Here is a 22,209-nt window from a genome sequence, read left to right on the forward strand (position 1 = left end):
GGGTTAATCGATCAGCAGCTGGGACCATCCACGCATGATCCGATCATCACTCCGATACTCATGGTCATGTACAGTATGTACCAAAGCACCAGGATGTAAATTTGCGTCCTTGGTCATTAAGGGATTAAAGGGTTTATGGAGCCTTATTCTATTGATGGCAGAACCTCAGGATAGAATCTGCACAGGCAAGGCAGGACCTATATTTAGTTAAAGTTGGTAATTTGGATGCGCAAATGGTGTCTATGATAAAAGATACCAGAAATAGTTATTATCTGACTATTTCAGTAATGCAAGCTCAGACTTTGGACCTGTAACATCAAACATATCTTGGCATAAAACATAATAAAACTTTTTTATTTAAAGATAAAGTACTGTGTAGGATATTTATTTATTTAAATACAAAGTATTGTATATAACAAGTGTTCATTTTCTTTTGGTAGGTTTCTTTGTAATGAGAAAAGTGAAATTGAACTGCATTGATCTGTGTAATCTGTGGTCCATTGGTAGAGCCTACTCCAGACAGAGCCATGGCGATGACAGAAGGAGAGGTAAGGGGGGGGGGGAGGGCAATCCCCCTAACTAGACCATCAAGGGTGGTTTAAATGTCCCTTTAGATGCTGCTGAAAGCTTTGACAGCAGCAATCTAATGGGTTAAAAGCCTATCGCTGTATGCCAGCTATTAGCAGCGGCCCCCAGCTACTGAAATCAGCTGGAGGTTGCCAGGTATGGAGCGTTTTAAAGTCAGGAACCTTAATGGCCTCACGATAAACTAGATTCATCATGTGTTGCGAATGGATAAAAGTTATATATCCTGGCCTACCTTGCGAATCTACAGTTTCCCCCAGAATGCATTGCTAAATCCTTGTTACAATCAGTGTGATCTTTAGCGAACTAGATCAAGATCTTACTGGGACAGAGTAACTGGGACAGTTTCATGGGCCTTACATGTTTCCTACCCCTGCCTTAGAGTAATGGATGGATTTGCGATGGAATCCATAAACAATCTGTAGGGGGCTTTGGTGGGGATTTAGTGTAAGTTAGCAAATCTGTGGTTTTACAATCTGCAGTTTTGATATCTGTTGCTGATCCACAGATATTCTGTAGCATAATTTGCAACGATACACTGTTTGATTTTAGCTTCACCCATGAAGTCAATGGGGTAAATATGCAACAGAAAAAATGCAACATTTCTCAAGTGTCTCAACATGAAAACAGAATTCTATGTTTCTATGAGTTTTTAAACAATATGCACTGGTGGCCCATATGTATGTTCTTAAATAGGGATACATTTATCAATGTTCAGAAGCATCATAGATAATGAATGGAATGCTGTTTGGGGAACTATTGTCCTCTTGGGATTCATGAGAGGTCGTAGCAGCCAGAGCCCCACCAATTACCCCCCATGGCTCATCCATTTTCTAATCTGTAAAAGGGATTGGAATCTGCCTTCCACCAATTCCATTAGATATTGATAGATTATCCTAAGATATCCTAAGATATCCACCCCTAGTGTCTTATTCCCTATCCAAAGGATAGGGCATAAGATGTCAGATCGCAGGGGTCCCACCACTGGGGACCCCCGGGATCTCTGCTGCAGCACCCCGCTATCATTACTGCACAGAGCAAACTCGCTCTGTTTGTAATGACCGGCAATACAGGGGCCGGAGCATCGTGACATCACGGCTCCGCCCCCTCGTGACGTCACGGCCTGCCCCCTCAATACAAGTCTCTGGGAGGGGGCGTGATGGCCGCCACGCTCCCTCCCATAGACTTGTATTTCAGGGACGGGCCATGACATCACGAGGGGCAGAGCCGTGACATCACGATGCTCTGGCCCCTGTATCGCCGATCATTACGCACAGAGCGAGTTTGCTCTGTGCAGTAATTATAGCGGGGCGCTGCAGGGGAGATCACGGGGGTCCCCATCGGTGGGACCCCTACGATCTGACATCTTATGCCCTATCCTTTGGATAGGGGATGAGATGCTAGGGGCAGAGTACCCCTTTAAGTATCACAGGAAAATATATACTGCACAATGTACACAGTGTAAATACTAAATGTGTATGTTCCCATAATATTCAGCCTAAAAACTACCGGTAGTTCTCTTATTACACATGGACATATGTTGCAGATGGCCATATACAATTGATGACTGAAGGCTTTTCATAAACAAAATGGGTAACAAAAAGGGGACAATCCAAATTAGCAGATCATGTCAGAAGTAGAACAGAAGTACAACAAATTTAAATGTTTAGTCTCATATGACAGATTTTAGGTTGTTGTTTTTTTTATGTGTTGTTTACAATTAATGAATAGAAAGCAGTAAGGAAAATAGACCCCGAAGACCATGACATCCGCTCATACATTAAATGCTTTTTTCTATTTGGCTTTATCGTTATGCTTCAGCGGATTCATCCAGTTTATGCCTTTAGAGAAAATCCCATGAATCTCTTTACTTCAATTGATAATGTTCACATGTATCTCAAGGGATAAACCCTTGCAATTTCTTATACTTCTTAATCCTCACCCGATACATTAAGATTATATTTAATTCTAATTTTCTCAGACATGACTAAAATATACAATGTTCATAAATAAAAATAAGTAAATGAGACACCAGACACAACCCATGGAAAGTCTAAGCTATCCCAAGGAAAAGTTCCTCTTGAGAGCTGTGAAATTAACACTGATTTTTTCATGACCATCGAAGAACGTTCCGAGTTCATTTATATGTACAAGACGTGCACTTTTCCTTTGTACCACAGTTTAACCTAAGATGAAATATCTTCTTAAATGTCTTCTTAAAGTTCTCATTACACAGGGGGTAGATCAAGGGGTTTAGAGTTGAGTTGATGTAGCCGAGCCATATGGTAAACATGTGAATGTTGTGGTTGAAGCAGTCTTGACAAAATGCTATGACCATGAAAAGAACAAAATATGGGATCCAGCACAACATGAACGCTGCCATTATGAAACCCAACTGCTTGGCAGCTTTTCTTTCCCTGTTCATATGAAGTCCATTGAAATTCTGCTTGGATTGTGTGCGGATCCTTTGCCATGTGTGCTTCAGGTAGCCAAAATTGCCCGATTGACGGGTTTCAGCACTTTCTGTGTTTTCAGTGTGGTTCTCCCCCATTTGGTTTGATTGTAAGATACAAGAACCAGCCTCAGCAAAAGTCTGTTCTTCTGATATTTCGGTCACCTCCAGGTTTTCAGGGAAGTGTTCTTTAATATTTTTCCTGCTTACGGTAACATAGTTTCTGCATTCTTCCGGATTTGCTTGTATTATGGTTAAAGGGAAACAATGCAGCTTGACAACCTTATTGTCACATGGGCTGAATGTTTGCTGACCCTCAAAGTTTTCTATATGAAACTGTTCATGTGAGCTTTTTTGTTTCGGAAATACATTGGCAACTGATGCGTAATGACTGTGAAGGCTTGTCCCTGGCACCATTAGAGATCCATTACTGCACTGTTTCTTTACACAGTTCCTTGGCTTTTTTAGTATTTTGACATTCTGGACAAACTTGCTATCATAGAACAATTGAAAAGAGCCATTAATAAGTTCCCTGTGTTGATAATGTTCTCTCACAGCTTTGTATATCTTGGCATAGAACCACAACATTAGCAAAGATGGTATATAAAAATTCAATATGGCTGTGAGAACTTTGAACCAAGTCACTTTATGAAACTCTGTTTCACACATATGTTCCGACACTGATCTAATTCCACCATTTGCAAATACGTGCCAGCCCAATATAGGAATTATCCAAGTCAATGAGAGGAGCCAGGCTCCAGAGATCATGACCAAAGCCCTAGTTTTCGTACGATACTTCAAATACTGCAGCGGCTGCTGGATGGAGCGATAGCGATCAATACACAGGATAAAAAGGCTGAAGATAGAGGCTGTGCTAGCAACATAGTCCATAGACAACCAAAAGAGACATGTTGGCCTTCCAAGGATCCAATCATGGTTGAGGAGATACACAATGTTAAGTGGCATGACTGCAACGCCCACTATAAGATCAGCAATAGACAAGCTCACAATGTAGAGGTTTCCAACAGTGTGCAATTTGCGTTCAATTTTTACAGCATACAATACCAAAATGTTCATGATAACCGTAAAAAATGATATGCTCCCTAACACTAGGCCCAAGGTTGCAGAATGAATGTTGGTCACATTTTTTGCTAGGCTCAGATTATTATTCAACATCATTCCCCAAGTACGGTGGATTGGGGAGAAGATTACAGCAGACACTTGATCTGATGTGTCACAGAAATGTGGAGCTGGAAAGGGTCATCTTCTTAATCCTGGTCTCTATCTGGAAAACAAACACAGAAAGATGGGTCAGTACTAAAGGTATCCATACACCAGATTAACATTGACGAAAGTGAATGATTTTAACAAAAATGCTTGTTTGAAAGGTGAAATTTTGCAACGAGTGATGACAGAATGTTATTACCTGAAATACATTTGGTTGTGTTTAACATTTTGGGAGACAGCATGACAAAAGATCGGTCGTAAAGGGAAAGATTTTTCGTTCATGAACAATCTTTCAGGGAGAACTATTCTCAGAACGTTTCCCAGAATATTTCCCCAAAATATCTTACCTTCTTCACCTAATGTCATTGATCATGTATGGCCAGTTTAAACAACTTTAACAGCCAATATGAATTTGTATAGCTACATTGGTGAAATAATAGTTCATCCAATTTTTGTTCAACCATCGACCTCCTTTAATCTAATGTGTATGGCCACCTTAAAGGGGTACTCCGCCCCCTAGACATCTTATCCCCTATCCAAAGGATAGGGGATAAGATGTCTGATCGCGGGGGTGCAATCTCTGGGGACCCCCACGATCTTGGTTGCGGCACTCCAGACATCCAATGCATAGAGCGAGGCTCTTTATTGGATTGTTGAAAGCAATTAACTATCTATCTATCATACTTGCATACATACAGATATTCTAGACAAGACACGCCAGTGATAGCATCTCATCTACAGTAGAGTGCTCTCATAATGGTCACTCCTATTATAACACCAGCCTTTATTCAAAAAAGCATCACAGTTCTATCCAAATACCAGTATCTATCTATCTATCTATCTATCTATCTATATATATATATATAACAGTATATTTTCAGAAATGCTTGTTCACATGAACTATGTTTTATTTCACATATTGCATCAGTTTAGACCTATTTAGCTCTGTAGAAAACCCCCTTTAAGAAAATCCAATATCTTTGTCAACCAACTAAACAAATGTCTGTTGTTTAGAGTTATGATTTATACATATATTTTGTATGATCGTAAGCAAGTCATAGCAGAATAAATTGTCATAAATGAGCAAGTCCAATATTAGTACATTTTGAAAGCACAGTATCAGCTTACAGGAGCCTTTTAAAGCCCCAGACATTCTTATGTCATGTTTCGGATATGTGTATTGTGAGATTTTACTAACAAAAATAGCTTAAATGTGTTCTTGCCAAGCTAAACTGTGTAGGTTGATTCATGAGGTCTGATAAACATTACATTATAGTTAGGAAATCATGAAACAAGGCACGAGCTCCGTTCCCTGCGAGGAGGAGAGCATTGATGGTATAATTATTTAGCACTTTCTGCTCTACCCTGCGATTGACCACAGTAAATCATATTCTAGAAATGTGTTTATATCTTTTTTTGATACATGAGTTGTTCCCCCTCTAAATTTGGAACGCAGATTATATATATATATATATATATATATATATATATATATATATATCTCAATGTGTTGTGTGTATGTGTGTGTGTGTGAAGATATTACTATGAAACTTGGCACACATGTTACTTATATGTCCACAACAAACATAGGATAGGTAATTTCACCCTTACCCACCTCCATTTGCCAGAGTCGGGGTTTTTGTTTAAAGTCCCATACAAATCTATAACTTCCAAACAGCTGGAAATATTTCTATAATACTCGGTCACATGTTATATGTCCACTAAAAATATAGGATAGTTAATTTAACCCTAACCTACCCTCATTTGCAAGAGTTGTGGTTTTTGTTTAACTCCTTAAGGACCAAGCCCATTTTTGCCTGAAAGGGTGCCTTTCATCAAAAAAACTTTGGATATATTATAGATTAATGTATGCAGAATAACTTTCCAATAGCATGTTATTAAAAAATATGCTTCTTTCTATTTAATTTTCCCCTTTAAAAAAATGACCACTAGGGGTCTCCCTACCAGTCCTTTTTTTAATAGATTTCAGACTCATGCAGGAGTCCTAAATCTCAGACTGCAGCCGGGACATAGACAAACTCAACACTGCTCCCTGGCAGTGAGCAGTGGTGAGTTTGTCTGTATTCCGGTTGCAGTCTGAGATTTAGGACTCCTGCATGAGTCTTAAATCTATAAAAAAAAAGGACTGGTAGGGAGACCCCTAGTGGTCATTTTTTCAAAGTGGAAAATGAAATAGAAAGAAGCATATTTTTTAATAACATGCAATTGTAAAGTTATTCTGCATACATTAATCTATAATATGTCAAAAGTTTTTTTGACGAAAGGTACCCTTTAAGGACCAGACCAATTTATTTTTGCATTTTCATTTTTTCCTCATAGCCTACTATCGCCTACAGCCTTTGGCTGTCTGGGCATGCTGGGAGTTGTAGTTTTACAACAGCTGGAGGCACCCTGGTTTGGAAACACTGGCATACACTGAACCAGTGTTTCCGAACCAGGGTGCCTCCAGGTGTTGCAAAACTACAACCCCCAGCATGCCCGGACAGCCAAAGACTATCAAAGGCTGTCCATGCATGCTGGAAGTTGTAGTTTTACAACAGCTGGAGGCACCTTGGTTAGGAAACACTGTACTGAACAATGCTGTCTGCCTTACTACAGTTTGCAAGAAATCCTCTGTACTGCTGGAAAGCCTTCTCCTTCACTCACTATTTTCTACCTGCCTACCGCTCCCTACATGATGGCACAATCAGACATATAAGTTATAGCTGTGACTGTACCAGTGACTGACTGTAAACGGCATGTAGAAAATACAACTACTACATTTATGAGCCACCCACCTGGCCAGGATGGCTTGTTCTTGTGCCCTTGGCCCTGCGCCTGCAGCCACCGACTGAGAAAGCTAAGAAAGTAGAGCAGGGAGTTCTTTAATGGCCTCAGCATAGTGAATTCCTGGGCTTATACAAGGTCACATGTGGGCCGTGACCTAAGCCCCACTCCTAGACAGCCACTGCGGTTCTCTTAGGGTACGTTCACACATACAGGATTCTGCGCAGATTTGATGTGCAGGATTTATAACTGCAGATTAGAAGCTGTGCTCAGTCATTTAGTTTACATTGAAATCTACAGCAGAAAATCGTGTGCATCAAATCTGCGTATGTGTGAACCTACCCTTAAAGGGCCGCTGCCACAGTGGCTGTCTGAAAGAGGAATGATAGTGACAGCCAGCTCCGGGCCCGGCACTAACACAGGGAATCTCTGCAATAGCACAGCGGCTGCGGAGGGCATTTTCCCCAGGCCGAGGCTGGGCCTGGGGGTTTGAAAAAAATTTAAAAAATTAAATTCTTGTAATAATATGTGACAGGCGGTGGGACCACGTACGAATGAACTGGCCAGTCAGTCCGCCCCTGAACTTCTGATACCTTACTCCACAAGCTCCACTCTGCATCTCCTGGTAAATGCGTCAGTCCACCTGGCAAGCTACACCCTCCACGTATTCCATGCCCCATCTTGCAAATACACGTCCACCCTTTAAGCCACGCACCGGCATATGGGGACGGGATATAGGGACGGATTATGAGGTCTGGATATGAGGTTGGGATATGGGGACAGGATATGAGGATGGGATATGGTTATGGGATATGGGGACAGGATATGGGGAAGGGATATAAGGTCTGGACATAAGGTTGGATATGGGGACGGGATATGAGGACAAGATATGAGGAGGGAATATGAGGACGGAATATGAGGTCAAAATATGAGGATAGGGTATGAGGTTGTGAAATTAGGATGGGATATGAGGTCGGCATATGAGGAGGGGATATGGGGGCAGGATTTGAAGACGGGATATGAGGACCAAAGCTTCCTCTTTGCTGCTTTTCCTCCCCCCCTCCCCCCCCCCAGGGATTAGGTAGGAAAAACCTGGAAGTGTCGGGTACTCAGCTAGTACATATATATATAACAAAAACAGGAATAAGTTGCCCAGCACTACTGATACCAGAACTACTGCATGGACCTGGCATACAGGTGCACGCTGCTGGGCTGAAGTGAGGTCACCTTACCGTAGTGGGATGGTCCAAACTATTTGGCCGCCAAATTGTGAGCTAAGTACCTCACTTTTTCATTTTTTGCACTATAGCTGTATAGCATTTCATGTTTTATCTGCATCTTTGTGCTAGCAGTGTGCTGCTGTATTCTCCTGTTTATATATATATATATATATATATATATATATATATATATATATACACATACAGTCATGGCCGTAAATGTTGGCACCCCTGAAATTTTTGCTATTTTGCTATACACGTGTTTATTCCCTTCGTGTGTATTGGAACTAAACCAAAAAGGGAGGGAAAAAAAAGCAAATTGGAAATAATGTCACACCAAACTCCAAAAATTATTCTGGACAAAATTATCGGCACCCTTTCAAAATTGTGGAAAAATAAGATGGTTTCAAGCATGTGATGCTCCTTTAAACTCACATGGGACAAGATAAGCAGATAAAAAGGAGAGAAGTTTACTTAGTCTTTGCATTGTGTGTCTGTGTGCCACACTAAGCATGGACAACAGAAAGAGGAGAAGAGAACTGTCTGAGGACTTGAGAACCAAAATTGTGGAAAAATATCAACAATCTCAAGGTTACAGGTCCATCTCCAGAGATCTAGATTTGCCTTTGTCAACAGTGCGCAACATTATCAGGAAGTTTGCAACCCATGGCACTGTAGCTAATCTCCCTGGGCGTGGATGGAAGAGAAAAATTGATGAAAGGTGTAAACGCAGGATAGTCCAGATGATGGATAAGCAGCCCCAAACAAGTTCCAAAGATATTCAAGCTGTCCTGCAGGCTCAGGGAGCATCAGTGTCAGTGCGAACTGTCCGTCAACATTTAAATGAAATTAAACACTATAGCAGGAGACCCAGGAGGACCCTACTGCTGACAGAGAGACATAAAAAAGCAAGACAAAATTTTGCCAAAAGGAACTTTAGTAAGCCAAAATCCTTCTGGGAAAACTTTTTTTGGACAGATGAGACCAAGATAGAGCTTTTTGGTAAATCAAATCATTCTACTGTTTACCAAAAATGGAATGAGGCCTACAAAGAAAAGAACGCAGTACCTACAGTGAAATATGGTGGAAGTTCAATGATGTTTTGGGGTTGTTTTGCTGCCTCTGGCACTGGGTGCCTTGAATGTGTGCAAGGCATCATGAAATCTGAGAACTACCATCGGATTTTGGGTTGCACTGTACAGTCCAGTGTCAGAAAGCTGGGTTTGGGTCTGAGATCTTGGGTCTTCCAGCAGGATAATGACCCCAAACATACATCAAAAATCACCCAGAAGTGTATGGCAACAAAGTGCTGGAGAGTTCAAATGAGTCCAGATCTAAATCCCATTACACACCTGTGGTGAGATCTTAAAATTGCTGTTTGGAAAAGACGCCCTTCCAATAAGAGAGACCTGGAGCAGTTTGCAAGGAAGAGTGGTACAACATGCCGGCTGAGAGGTGTAAGAAGCTTATTGATGGTTATAGGAAGCGACTGATTTCAGTTATTTTTTCCAAAGGGTGTGCAACCAAATTGAGTTAAGATTGCCAATAATTTTGTCCAGCCCATTTTTAGAGTTTGGTGTGACATTATGTCCAATTTGCTTTTTGTCCCCTCCCTTTTTTGGTTTAGTTCCAATACACACAAAGGGAATAAACATGTGTATAGCAAACATGTGTTACCGCAATCCTTTTCTGTGAGAAATGCTTCATTTTCTTGAAAAATTTCAGGGGTGCCAAAATTTACGGCCATGTTGTACATCTTGGCAAAACATTAACCTTTCTAAATACATCATAAGAATTTTTTTTTCCTTTTTATAGAAAACATGGCTTACAAAAAAGTCCACTAGGGGTCCCCATACCATCCACCTTAGAGGTCCACTACTGTGTTAAAGCCTGAGCCCACTGGAAGAACCTCTAGAACTCTGGCATCCAATCCTAATGACATATCACTCTATCCTACCTGTGGTGCCACACCTTTGGCTTTTCCAAGTAAATGTATTCTATCTATACATGCAAAATATGCAGCAGACACATGGTCACAAAATCACAGCAGTCTTTGAAAAAAATCTGTTTACTAAATTTTTTAAGTCATGCATGTAATATATACGGAGAATTACTAAACAGCATTGGACTTGACATATACATGATGAGAAACAAAACACTATTAAGCACTATGAGCAAGAATGGAATGCTTGGATGTCTTCTTTATATTGACCAAATTTCTGCCCCTCTATGTCTATTTACTGAATAGCTTGAGGGCTTCTTGAAATTATGCCTTATTATGATTTCTGCTCTTTTGTTTTTCTTGTATTGATGATCGAACTTTTGAAATATTCGCTTTGGATGATTCACTGAATTTTTAAAAAAATTTGTTTTGATCCGAATTTATTCGTGGCAAATATATATTAAAAATGGCTATTTCTGGCCTACATAGAGCCTCAATAGGGTGTAGAACACGTTGCTTTGTTCAAACATACACATGGAGTGTGCTGGGGTAATGAAATAATACTGTTATTCAGAATTGCATCGCTTTTAGAATCACTGCAACAGAGCGGCACAATGACAGAGCCTGGAGGTGGCATCAGTATGAGAAGACCATATAGTGGCTGAATGACACAGTGTGGAGGTGTTGACAGCATGAGGAGACCATATAGTGGCTGAATGACACAGAGTGGAGGTGTTGGCAGCATGAGGAGACCTTATAGTGGATGAATGACACAGCGTGGAGTTGTTGGCAGCATGAGGAGACCATATAGTAGCCGAATGACACAGCGTGGAGGTTTTGGCAGCAAGAGGAGACCATATAGTGGCTGAATGACACAGTGTGGAGATGTTGGCAGTATAATGAGACCATATAGTGGCTGAATGACACAGCTTGGATGAGGCTGAAGAATGAGTAGACCATAAAGTGGCTGAATGACCCAGCTTGGATGAGGCTGAAGCATGAGGAGACCATATAGTGACTGAATGACAAAGCGTGGAGGTGTGTGCAGCATGAGGAGACCATGTAGTGGCTGAATGACACAGAGTGGAGGTGCTGGCAGCATGAGGCAACCATATAGTGGCTGAATGACACAGCGTGGAGGTGTTGGCAGCATGAGGAGACCATATAATGGCTGAATGACATAGCGTGGAGGTGTTGGCAGCATGAGCAGACCATATAGTGACTGAATGACACAGGGTGGATGTGTTGGAAGCATGAAGAGACCATATGGTGTCTTAATGACACAGCGTGGAGGTGTTGGCAGCATGAGGAGACCATATAGTGGCTGAATGACACAGCGTGGAGGTGTGTGCAGCATGAGGAGACCATATACTGGCTGAATGACACAGCGTGGAGGTGTTGGCAGTATGAGGAGACCATATAGTGGCTGAATGACACAGCTTGGATGAGGCTGAAACATGAAGAGACCATGTAGCGGCTGAATGACACAGCGTGGAGGTGTTGGCAGCATGAGGAGACCATATAGTTCTTGAATGACACAGCGTGGAGGTGTTGGCAGCATGAGGAGACCATATAGTGGCTGAATGACACAGTTTGGAGGTATTGGCAGCATGAGGAGACCATATAGTTGCTGAATGACACAGCGTGGAGGTGTTGGCAGCATGAGGAGATCATATAGTGTCTGAATGACACAGCATGGAGATGTTGGCAGCATGAGGAGACCATATAGTGGCTGAATGACACAGCGTGGAGGTGTGTGCAGCATGAGGAGACCATATACTGGCTGAATGACACAGCGTGGATGTGTTGGCAGTATGAGGAGACCATATAGTGGCTGAATGACACAGCTTGGATGAGGCTGAAGCATGAAGAGACCATATAGTGGCTGAATGACACAACTTGGATGATGCTGAAGCATGAGGAGACCATATAGTGGCTGAATGACACAATGTGGTAGTGTGTGCAGCATGAGGAGACCATATAGTGGCTGAATGACACAGCGTGGAGGTGTTGGCAACATGAGCAGACCATATAGTGCCTAAATGACACAGCGTGGAGGTGTTGGCAGCATGAGGAGACTATTTAGTGGCTGAATGACACAGTGTGGAGGTGTTGGCAGCATGAGCACACCATATAGTGGCTGAATGACACAGCGTGGAGGTGTTGACAGCATGAAGAGACCATATAGTGGCTGAATGACACAGTGTGGAGGTGCTGGCAGCATGAGGCAACCATATAGTGGCTGAATGACACAGCGTGGAGGTGTTGGCAGCATGAGGAGACCATATAATGGCTGAATGACATAGCGTGGAGGTGTTGGCAGCATGAGCAGACCATATAGTGACTGAATGACACAGGGTGGATGTGTTGGAAGCATGAAGAGACCATATGGTGTCTTAATGACACAGCGTGGAGGTGTTGGCAGCATGAGGAGACCATATAGTGGCTGAATGACACAGCGTGGAGGTGTGTGCAGCATGAGGAGACCATATACTGGCTGAATGACACAGCGTGGAGGTGTTGGCAGTATGAGGAGACCATATAGTGGCTGAATGACACAGCTTGGATGAGGCTGAAACATGAAGAGACCATGTAGCGGCTGAATGACACAGCGTGGAGGTGTTGGCAGCATGAGGAGACCATATAGTTCTTGAATGACACAGCGTGGAGGTGTTGGCAGAATGAGGAGACCATATAGTGGCTGAATGACACAGTTTGGAGGTATTGGCAGCATGAGGAGACCATATAGTTGCTGAATGACACAGCGTGGAGGTGTTGGCAGCATGAGGAGATCATATAGTGTCTGAATGACACAGCGTGGAGATGTTGGCAGCATGAGGAGACCATATAGTGGCTGAATGACACAGCGTGGAGGTGTGTGCAGCATGAGGAGACCATATACTGGCTGAATGACACAGCGTGGATGTGTTGGCAGTATGAGGAGACCATATAGTGGCTGAATGACACAGCTTGGATGAGGCTGAAGCATGAAGAGACCATATAGTGGCTGAATGACACAACTTGGATGATGCTGAAGCATGAGGAGACCATATAGTGGCTGAATGACACAATGTGGTAGTGTGTGCAGCATGAGGAGACCATATAGTGGCTGAATGACACAGCGTGGAGGTGTTGGCAACATGAGCAGACCATATAGTGCCTAAATGACACAGCGTGGAGGTGTTGGCAGCATGAGGAGACTATTTAGTGGCTGAATGACACAGTGTGGAGGTGTTGGCAGCATGAGCACACCATATAGTGGCTGAATGACACAGCGTGGAGGTGTTGACAGCATGAAGAGACCATATAGTGGCTGAATGACACAGTGTGGAGGTGTTGGCACCATGAGAAGACCATACAGTGGCTGAATGACACAGCGTGGAGGTATTGGCAGCATGAGAAGACCATGTAGTGGCTGAATGACACACCGTGGGGGTGCTGGCAGCATGAGGCAACCATATAGTGGCTGAATGACACAGTGTGGAGGTGTTGGCAGCATGAGGAGACCATATAATGGCTGAATGACATAGCGTGGAGGTGTTGGAAGCATGAGGAGACCATATAGTGACTGAATGACACAGGGTGGAGGTGTTGGAAACATGAAGAGACCATATAGTGTCTTAATGACACAGCGTGGAGGTGTTGGCAGCATGAGGAGACCATATAGTGGCTGAATGACACAGCGTGGAGGTGTGTGCAGCATGAGGAGACCATATAGTGGCTGAATGACACAGCTTGGATGTGGCTGAAGCATGCGGAGACCATATAGTGGCTGAATGACACAGCTTGGATGAGGCTGAAACATGAAGAGACCATGTAGCGGCTGAATGACACAGCGTGGAGGTGTTGGCAGCATGAGGAGACCATATAGTTGTTGAATGACGCAGCGTGGAGGTGTTGGCAGCATGAGGAGACCATATAGTGGCTGAATGACACAGCATGGAGGTGTTGGCAGCATGAAGAGAACATATAATGGCTGAATGACACAGCGTGGAGGTGTGTGCAGCATGAGGAGACCATGTAGTGGCTGAATGACAAAGCTTGGATGAGGCTGAAGCATGAGGAGACCATATAGTGGCTGAATGACACAGTGTGGAGGTATTGGCAGCATGAGGACACCATATAGTGGCTGAATGACACAGCGTGGAGGTGTTGGCAGCATGAGGAGACCATATAGTGGCTGAATGACACAGCGTGGAGGTGTGTGCAGCATGGGGAGACAATGTAGTCTCTGAATGACACAGAGTGGAGGTGCTGGTAGCATGAGTAGACCATTTAGTGGCTGAATGACACAGCATGGAGGTGTTGGCAGCATGAGGAGACCATATAATGGCTGAATGACACAGCGCGGAGGTGTTTGCAGCATGAAGTGACCATAAAGTGGCTGAATGACACAGCTTGTATGAGGCTGAAGCATGAGGAGACCATATAGTGGCTGAATGACACAGCGTGGAGGTGTTGGCAGCATGAGCAGACCATATAGTTACTAAATGACACAGCGTGAGGGTGTTGACAGCATGAAGAGACCATATAGTGGCTTAGTGACACAGCATGGAGGTGTTGGCAGCATAAGAAGACCATACAGTGGCTGAATGACACAGCGTGGAGGTGTTGGCAGCATGAGGAGACCATTTAGTGGCTGAATGAAACAGCGTGGAAGTGTTGGCAGCATGGAGAGACCATATAGTGTCTGAAAGACACAGCTTGGATGAGACTGAAGCATGAGGAGACCATATAGTGGCCGAATGACACAGCTTTGATGAGGCTGAAGCATGAGGAGACCATATAGTGTCTCCTCAGCAGCATGAGGGGACCATATAGTGGCTGAATGACACAGTTTGGAGGTGTTGGCAGCATGAGGAGACCATATAGTGGTTGAATGACACAGCTTTTATAAGGTTGAAGTATGAGGAGACCATATAGTGGCTGAATGACACGGCATGGAGGTGTTGGCAGCATGAGGAGACCATATAGTGGCTGAATGACACAGTGTGGAGGTATTGGCAGCATGAAGAGACCATATAGTGGCTGAATGACACAGCTTGGATGAATTTGAAGAATGAAGAGACCGTATAGTGGCACTTGAAAAGGGAGGGACTGCAGCATCAGCAACTTAGACAGGAGCACATTCAGCTTCTGTGCCGTTGGATGAGTGGGCGCATACTGTTGTCTCTTGGACATAGCTTCACGGATAGATTGTTGGGGGAAAAGCTGACTAAAAGTGGGAGAAGCAGGAGCATCTGTAGTGACAGAAGATGGGTATCACACATAGCTCCCTTCGGCATAGGAGGAGGAGCCTTGGCAGGCTGAAAGAGGGAGCAGCGTGCCACTGGGTTATGCAGCAGGCTGGACCACTACATTGGAGCCACGGTTCTCCCAGGCTGCTTTATGGTGGTGAAGCATATGTTGATGCAGGGTGGTGGTGCCAACATTGTTACCCTGGCCACGCTTCACCTTCTGCCGACATATGTTGCATGTGGCTATGTGAACCTCCTCCGGATGCTTGATGAAAAACTGCCAGACTGCCGAATAGCTGATTTTCCCACCAACAGTCTGCACTAATTGACTGCTACTGCTGCCGTCTCCAGGAACCCCTGTTCCCCTACCTCCAAGGAAGGCAGGCTGCCGCGAAGCAGGTGGTCTCCCTCAAGAAATTTCCTCTTCTGCCACCACTCTGACTGCCAACCATGCTACCGCCTTGCTAGCTCAACTGCTGCCTCATGGGCAACCTGCAACTCTCTTCTCCTGATGATGATGAAGCCCCTTCTGCAGCCGGCTCCCAATTGCGATCGGCTTCATCATCATCAACAAGTGTCTGCACGTCACTGATGTCCTCCTCAGGTTCCTCAATAGTGTCTGCTTCAGGACCCTGAACCCTGGAAACACCGCCTCCCACATCACTCTCTTCATCACTACTTGCCTGCCTATATTTTTGTAAAACACCAGCAGTACACAACAGTGCTGCAGCCAAAAAAAGCTGTGTACTAAACACAAAATTGCACTCTGTCACAGACTATTAGTAATGGACTGCTGTGGTATTATACCATCTACAGACTAATATAACCAGTAGATTTTTTGTAGAACAAAGACACTAAAGTGCTGAAAAATTATTCCTGCCTCCTCTGCTAAGGTTTATGAAGTTGAGGCAGCTTGTTGAAATGTATGAGACAACACACAGCTATCTGCCCCTCTCTGTCATATTATGCCAAAGAAAGTGACTGGGAGGTTAATGCCTGCAGCTGCAGTAAAAATCCTTTTCAGTAAAAAAAAAAAACAATGCTCTGATGTGACTAAAAGGATGTTAAACGCTGCTGGAATGCACTTTTCTCTGCTGTAACACACACACAGGCTATTCATCCTATCTCTCTGCAGTGTAATGAATGAAGTGGCTGGACGCAATATGGCTGCCGATTATATAGGGCTGTGACATCACAGGGGTGACTGGCTGCTGATAGGCTGCATCCTGCATGTGATTCAGGCTCATACCGCCTTCCTCCCTTCCCTCCTTGCCTTCCCACCTTCCCAGCTTTCCTTGCCCCATGTACTGACATGTGGATCCGCAATTTTAGTTGTCCTGGAATACTGTAAAATGGAGTTTAATGAAGCTATTCGGGCGATAGAATCGGGGCGATATTCGCATTCATTGCAAATCGAGTTTTTCCTCAAATCCTGTTGTTGATTTACCTTGCTTATAGTACCTATGTTTTGTGTATCTGTGCATTCATGTTTGTATTGCCTGTCTTTTTGGCTTATTATAAAGAATCACTGTTTGAACTATAAATTATGAAACATGTTTATTAAATATCCTGATTGAAATATTGTTTGACTTTACAGTCAAAAGATCCAATGACTGAATTTAACCCTCTCAAAAAATGGACCACAGGTGGGTAAAATTATTAAAGGAAAACTGTCAGCCCTTGTTGGACTCCGGTTCACCCACATCATGACCCAGTGTATAAGGTATAGTGTGGGTGAATGGGCTGACAGTTTTCCTTTAAATGTTTTTCTACAATGGATGTGTGTCATAGTCAGAGTTTTCTACATGCCTTTCCATTCTGTATTACCTGAAAGCTTAGTCCTTGGCAATGGTGGAAACCCCATAGGGAATGAATGGAGTCATGTTCATTATTCAAGGGTACAATTTACCTCTATTCTTATGATCGGTGGGACCCCATCAGTTGACCTCCACCAACCAACCTGATATCCCTTACCGTAGCTGTTACAAAACTACAACATGCCCTACTACAATATGCTCGGACAGCCTTGCTTTACACCCAGTAAAATCCCCTGAGGCTCTTGTGCTAATGCTCCACAGCTGACTTTTATATTGTTACAGTGTGGTTTAATGCAATCTGTTTAATACAAATGCATGAGAGATATAAAAATGCTGTTTACAGGCTCCATAAAATCTCCAGTGTCTTAGTTACCTTCAAATAAATTGCTCACTTACTTACTGCACTCACTATATTAACCTAAGGCTAAGTTTCCACTTGTTTTTTTTTCTGGCAGTTTTTGGAAAAGATCACGGGGGTCCCCAGCGGCGGGACCCCCGCGATCAGACATCTTATCCCCTATCCTTTGGATAGGGGATAAGATGTCTTAGCGCCGGAGTACCCCTATAAGGTGAAAGCCGTGGCTAAATATTTATTGTACCAAAGAATAGTACATGCAATGTTTGGGCCTAATGGGCTTTCTTAAGTTTGGACACAGAAAAAAAAATATTACATTGATTTGCACCTTTGTCTGTGTTTTGGACCCACTTCTGGTTTTGACTAAAAATAGTTATCAAATATGGACCATGATATTTTATGTGAACCCAGACTTTTACTACTGTTATTAGGGGCTCTATAACAGGAGAATTAACTTATTATGTGTTGTGGTAAAGAGTCGGAATATGCAAGAGACTGCTTAGCACTCAGGTTCAGTGACATACTGCACACTTGGGAGTCAGCAGCGGAGGTGTGCAGTGGTTTGCAGACATTAAACACAGCCGGGATGTTGTGAGTAACCAGACACAAGTGACACAAATGCAAGTGACTCAGATTGCCTCAAGAGATCTTGTCATTAACCCCTTGACTACCAAGGACGTATATTTACGTCCTTGGCCGGCTCCCGCGATATAACGCGGGGTCACGCGGTGACCCCGCGTCATATCGGGTCGGTCCCGGCATGTATCTGATGCCGGGACCCGGGGCTAATAACGCGCGGCAGCGATCCCGATGCCGCGCACTATTAACCCTTTAGATGCGGCGTTCAAAGTTGAATGCTACGTCTAAAACGAAATTGAAAGCTGCCCTATTGCTCAGAGGGGCTGATCGGGGCTACCGCAGTGAAAATGCAGTGTCTCAATCAGCTGGGACACGAGCGGAGGTCCTCTTACCTGCCTCCGGCGTGTCCCCTCAGCAATTGATTGGTCCAAGCCTGAGATGCAGGCTTGAGCAATCGACCGCCGATAACGCTGATCATTGCAAAACTATGGCTTTGCAGTGGACAGTGCTGGCACTCAGTGTGTGCAGTGTTATAGGTCCATATGGGAGCTATAACACTGTAAAAAAAAAAGTGTAAAAAAAAGGTTAATAAATGTGTTTTTCCCATAAAAAAAAACACCATGTAAATTAAAATAAATATCAACATATGTGGTATCGCAGCGTGTGTAAATGTCCGAACTATAAAAATATATCATTAATTAAACCGTACAGTCAATGGCGTACACGCAAAACAATTCCAAAATAACATATTTTTGGTTGCTTTTTATATCATTAAAAAATGTATAAAAAGCGATCAAAAAGTCAGATCAATAAAAAATGGTTCCAATAAAAACTTCAGAACTAGGCGCAAAAAATTAGCCCTCATACCACCCCATATGCGGAGAAATAAAAAAGTTATAAGGGTCAGAAGATGACAATTTAAATGTATACATTTTTCTGCATGTAGTTATGATTTTTTACAGAAGTACAACAAAATTAAACCTATATAAGTAGGGTATCATTTTAACCGTATGGACCTACAGAATAAAGATAAGGTGTCATTTTAACCAAAAAATGTACTGCGTAGAAACGGAATCCCCCAAAATTACAAAATGGCGTTTTTTCTTCAATTTCTTCGCACAATTATTTTTTTTTCCATTTGGCCGTAGATTTTTGGGTAAAATGACTGATGTCACTGCAAAGAAGAATTGGTGGCGCAAAAAATAAGCCATCATATGGATTTTTAGGTGCAAAATTGAAAGGGTTATGATTTTTAAAAGGGGAGGAGGAAAAAACGAAAGTGCAAAAACGGAAAAACCCGTGGTCCTTAAGGGGTTAAGCCAGTTACTCATTCAGAGTCACTGCCTTCAGAACAATAAAGTACTAATTTCTCATAATAATAATAATGATAATGGTAATAATACTATAATATTATATATATAATTAGTATATTAGTATTCCCTTAATTTCAACAACTTAAAAAGTGGTTATTCAGCCTTAAAAAATAAATAAAATAACAATAATATAGTGCTAGGGCTGAAGGAAAATAAAGAGAAAAAATAAATAAAATAACAATAATATAGTGCTAGGGCTGAAGGAAAATAAAGAGAAAAAATAAATAAAATAACAATAATATAGTGCTAGGGCTGAAGGAAAATAAAGAGAAAAAATAAATAAAATAACAATAATATAGTGCTAGGGCTGAAGGAAAATAAAGAGAAAAATAAAATAAAAAGGAACCTAGCCCCGGTTACCAGATATCATCCACTTCCGTATGGTTCCCCAATCTTTTCACTTCTTCCTGATTCCGAGATGAGCACTGGATGCAGGAGCTGCCTGCTCAGCCAATCACTGTGACAGGACACTGCTGCAGGCAGTGATTGGTTTAGCTGGCAGGTCTTGCTCCAAGCTCTTGTCTTGGAAGCTGGAAGAAGAGAGAAGTTCAGTAGACCAGACAATGGGAGCTGCAGGGGAACAGGCCTAGTTAAGTATGTATATATTATTTTTTTGTCTCCTAGCCAATTACTAAGTTAGGTTGGTCACCGCTGTTCTATTTGCAGCATTTTGAGATAGGACCAAAATTTGGAGAGGGAACCCAATGAACAACCCCTTTAGAAAGATGTATAATATATAACCTTTCATTCTCAAAGGGTACTCTGGTGGAAAAAAAATGTTTCGAGTCAACTGGTGCCAGAAAGTTATACAGATTTTTTAATTACTTCTATTTAAAAATCCTTCCAGTACTCATCAGCTGCTGTATAATTCAGAGGAAGTTGAGTTGTTCTTTTCTGTCTGACCACAGTGCTCTCTGCTGAAACCTCTGTCCATGTCAGGAACTGTCCAGAGTAGGAGAAAATCCCCATAGCAAACCTCTCCTGCTCTGGACAGTTCCTGATTTGAACAGAGGTGTCAGAAGAGAGCACTGTGGTAAGACAGAAAAAAAATTCAAAAATAAAAGAACTTTGTAGTATACAGCAGCTCATAAGTACTGGAAGATTAATATGAGCAAAGTTCAGCTTTCATCAACCTTAGTCCAAACATTTTAACCTTTTAAGTCTACTATAAAGTCAAGCGTCTCTTGTACTATTGCTAAACCCTCCCATTATAACCGCATATTTCTGGAAAATTCACATGCCAAGCAAGTGTTGTAATACAATGCTTTAATGCTGCTGAGTTGAAAAACACTGAATTGATGTATTCATCCTGCGCTATGAGTAGAAATGACTGACTTTACAAAAACACGATTAATCTAGTGCTAAAATTCAGCTTTTTACCCTTTCATTTCCAGCTCAGAGGTAGTCACGCTACTTATGCAAACAATTTACAATGGCTATTCTCCAGATAGTACATAATATCATACAATATTGTTCTATAATTTGTAATTAATTAAAAAGGTTATATTTCCCATGAAAAATTGTTTTTATTTGTCAAAAAAAATTAAAATGAATATAAAATTAAATTAAAATAATGGCAAGATTTAAAATTGTTTCTACAAAAAAAATAGCTATTATGAAAAAAAAAAATCTTTCATTTTCAGCAGTTACAGCCTTGAAGACCTCTGATATTCAAGCTGTCAATTTGTTGAGATAATCTGCAGACATTTCACACCATGTCATACGGTCAAGTTGCTCTGACAACGGCTCGACAGGGGTGACAACTGGTGATTGCTCCGGCAGCTTCTCACATAGTTTGGAGCAGAGCTTTGTCCTGTTTAGAATTAAAATAGCACCAAACACCATCTAGAGCAGTCATGGCAAACCTTTTTGAGCCCGAGTGCCCAAACCGTAATGCACGCCAACTTTTTTTTTCCCTCAAAGTGCCAGCATAGCAATTAAATCAGAATACTGAGGTTTAAGTTTAGAAAAACAACTCATACAGTTGCCACAACCAATTAACATCTTTTGTTTTAAAAGAAGAACACAACAACAGACTTCAATGATTCAAACTTGTTTTTCTTTTTAATTGATAGTTTATAGTTCCCCACATTAGGTTATAGTTCCCCCACATTAGATTGGCAGCACAGTTCCCCCACATTAGGCTGGCAGTATAAATACCCCCACATTAGGTTATAGTTCCCCCCACATTAGGTTGGCAGTATAGTTCCCCCCCACATTAGGTTGGCAGTATAGGTCTCCCCACATTAGGTTGGCAGTATACTGTAGTTCCCCCACATTAGGTTCGCAGTATAGTTCCTCCACATTAGGTTCGCAGCATAGTTCCTCCACATTAGGTTGGCAGTATAGTTACCCCACATTAGGTGCAGTATAGTTCCCTCACATTAGGTGCAGTATAGTTCCCCAACATTAGGTGCAGTATAGTACCCTCACATTAGGTGCAGTATAGTTCCCCCACATTAGGTTGGCAGTATACTGTAATTCCCCCATATTAGGTTGGCAGTATAGTTCCTCCACATTAGGTTCGCAGTATAGTTCCTCCACATTAGGTTGGCAGTATAGTTCCCCCAAATGAGGTGCAGTATAGTTCCCTCACATTAGGTGCAGTATAGTTCCCCCACATTAGGTTGGCAGT

General features: G+C 42.4%; 1 protein-coding gene across 11 annotated transcripts in view; it reads right to left on the reverse strand.

The window, feature by feature from the left end:
* Nucleotides 1–1,995: 1,995 nt before the first annotated feature.
* HRH1 (histamine receptor H1) overlaps nucleotides 1,996–22,209 on the reverse strand; it is a 266,814-nt gene continuing 246,600 nt past the window's right edge. For all 11 annotated transcript variants that reach the window (XM_056524275.1, XM_056524280.1, XM_056524284.1 and 8 more), the window contains one exon: nucleotides 1,996–4,322. In XM_056524275.1, the coding sequence (XP_056380250.1) occupies nucleotides 2,723–4,216 (1,494 nt within the window). In that variant the 5' untranslated portion in view covers nucleotides 4,217–4,322 and the 3' untranslated portion in view covers nucleotides 1,996–2,722. The remainder of the gene's footprint in view (nucleotides 4,323–22,209) is intronic.

This window comes from Hyla sarda, chromosome 6 (genome assembly GCF_029499605.1).
Source record: "Hyla sarda isolate aHylSar1 chromosome 6, aHylSar1.hap1, whole genome shotgun sequence".
NCBI classification, from domain to species: Eukaryota; Metazoa; Chordata; class Amphibia; order Anura; family Hylidae; genus Hyla; species Hyla sarda.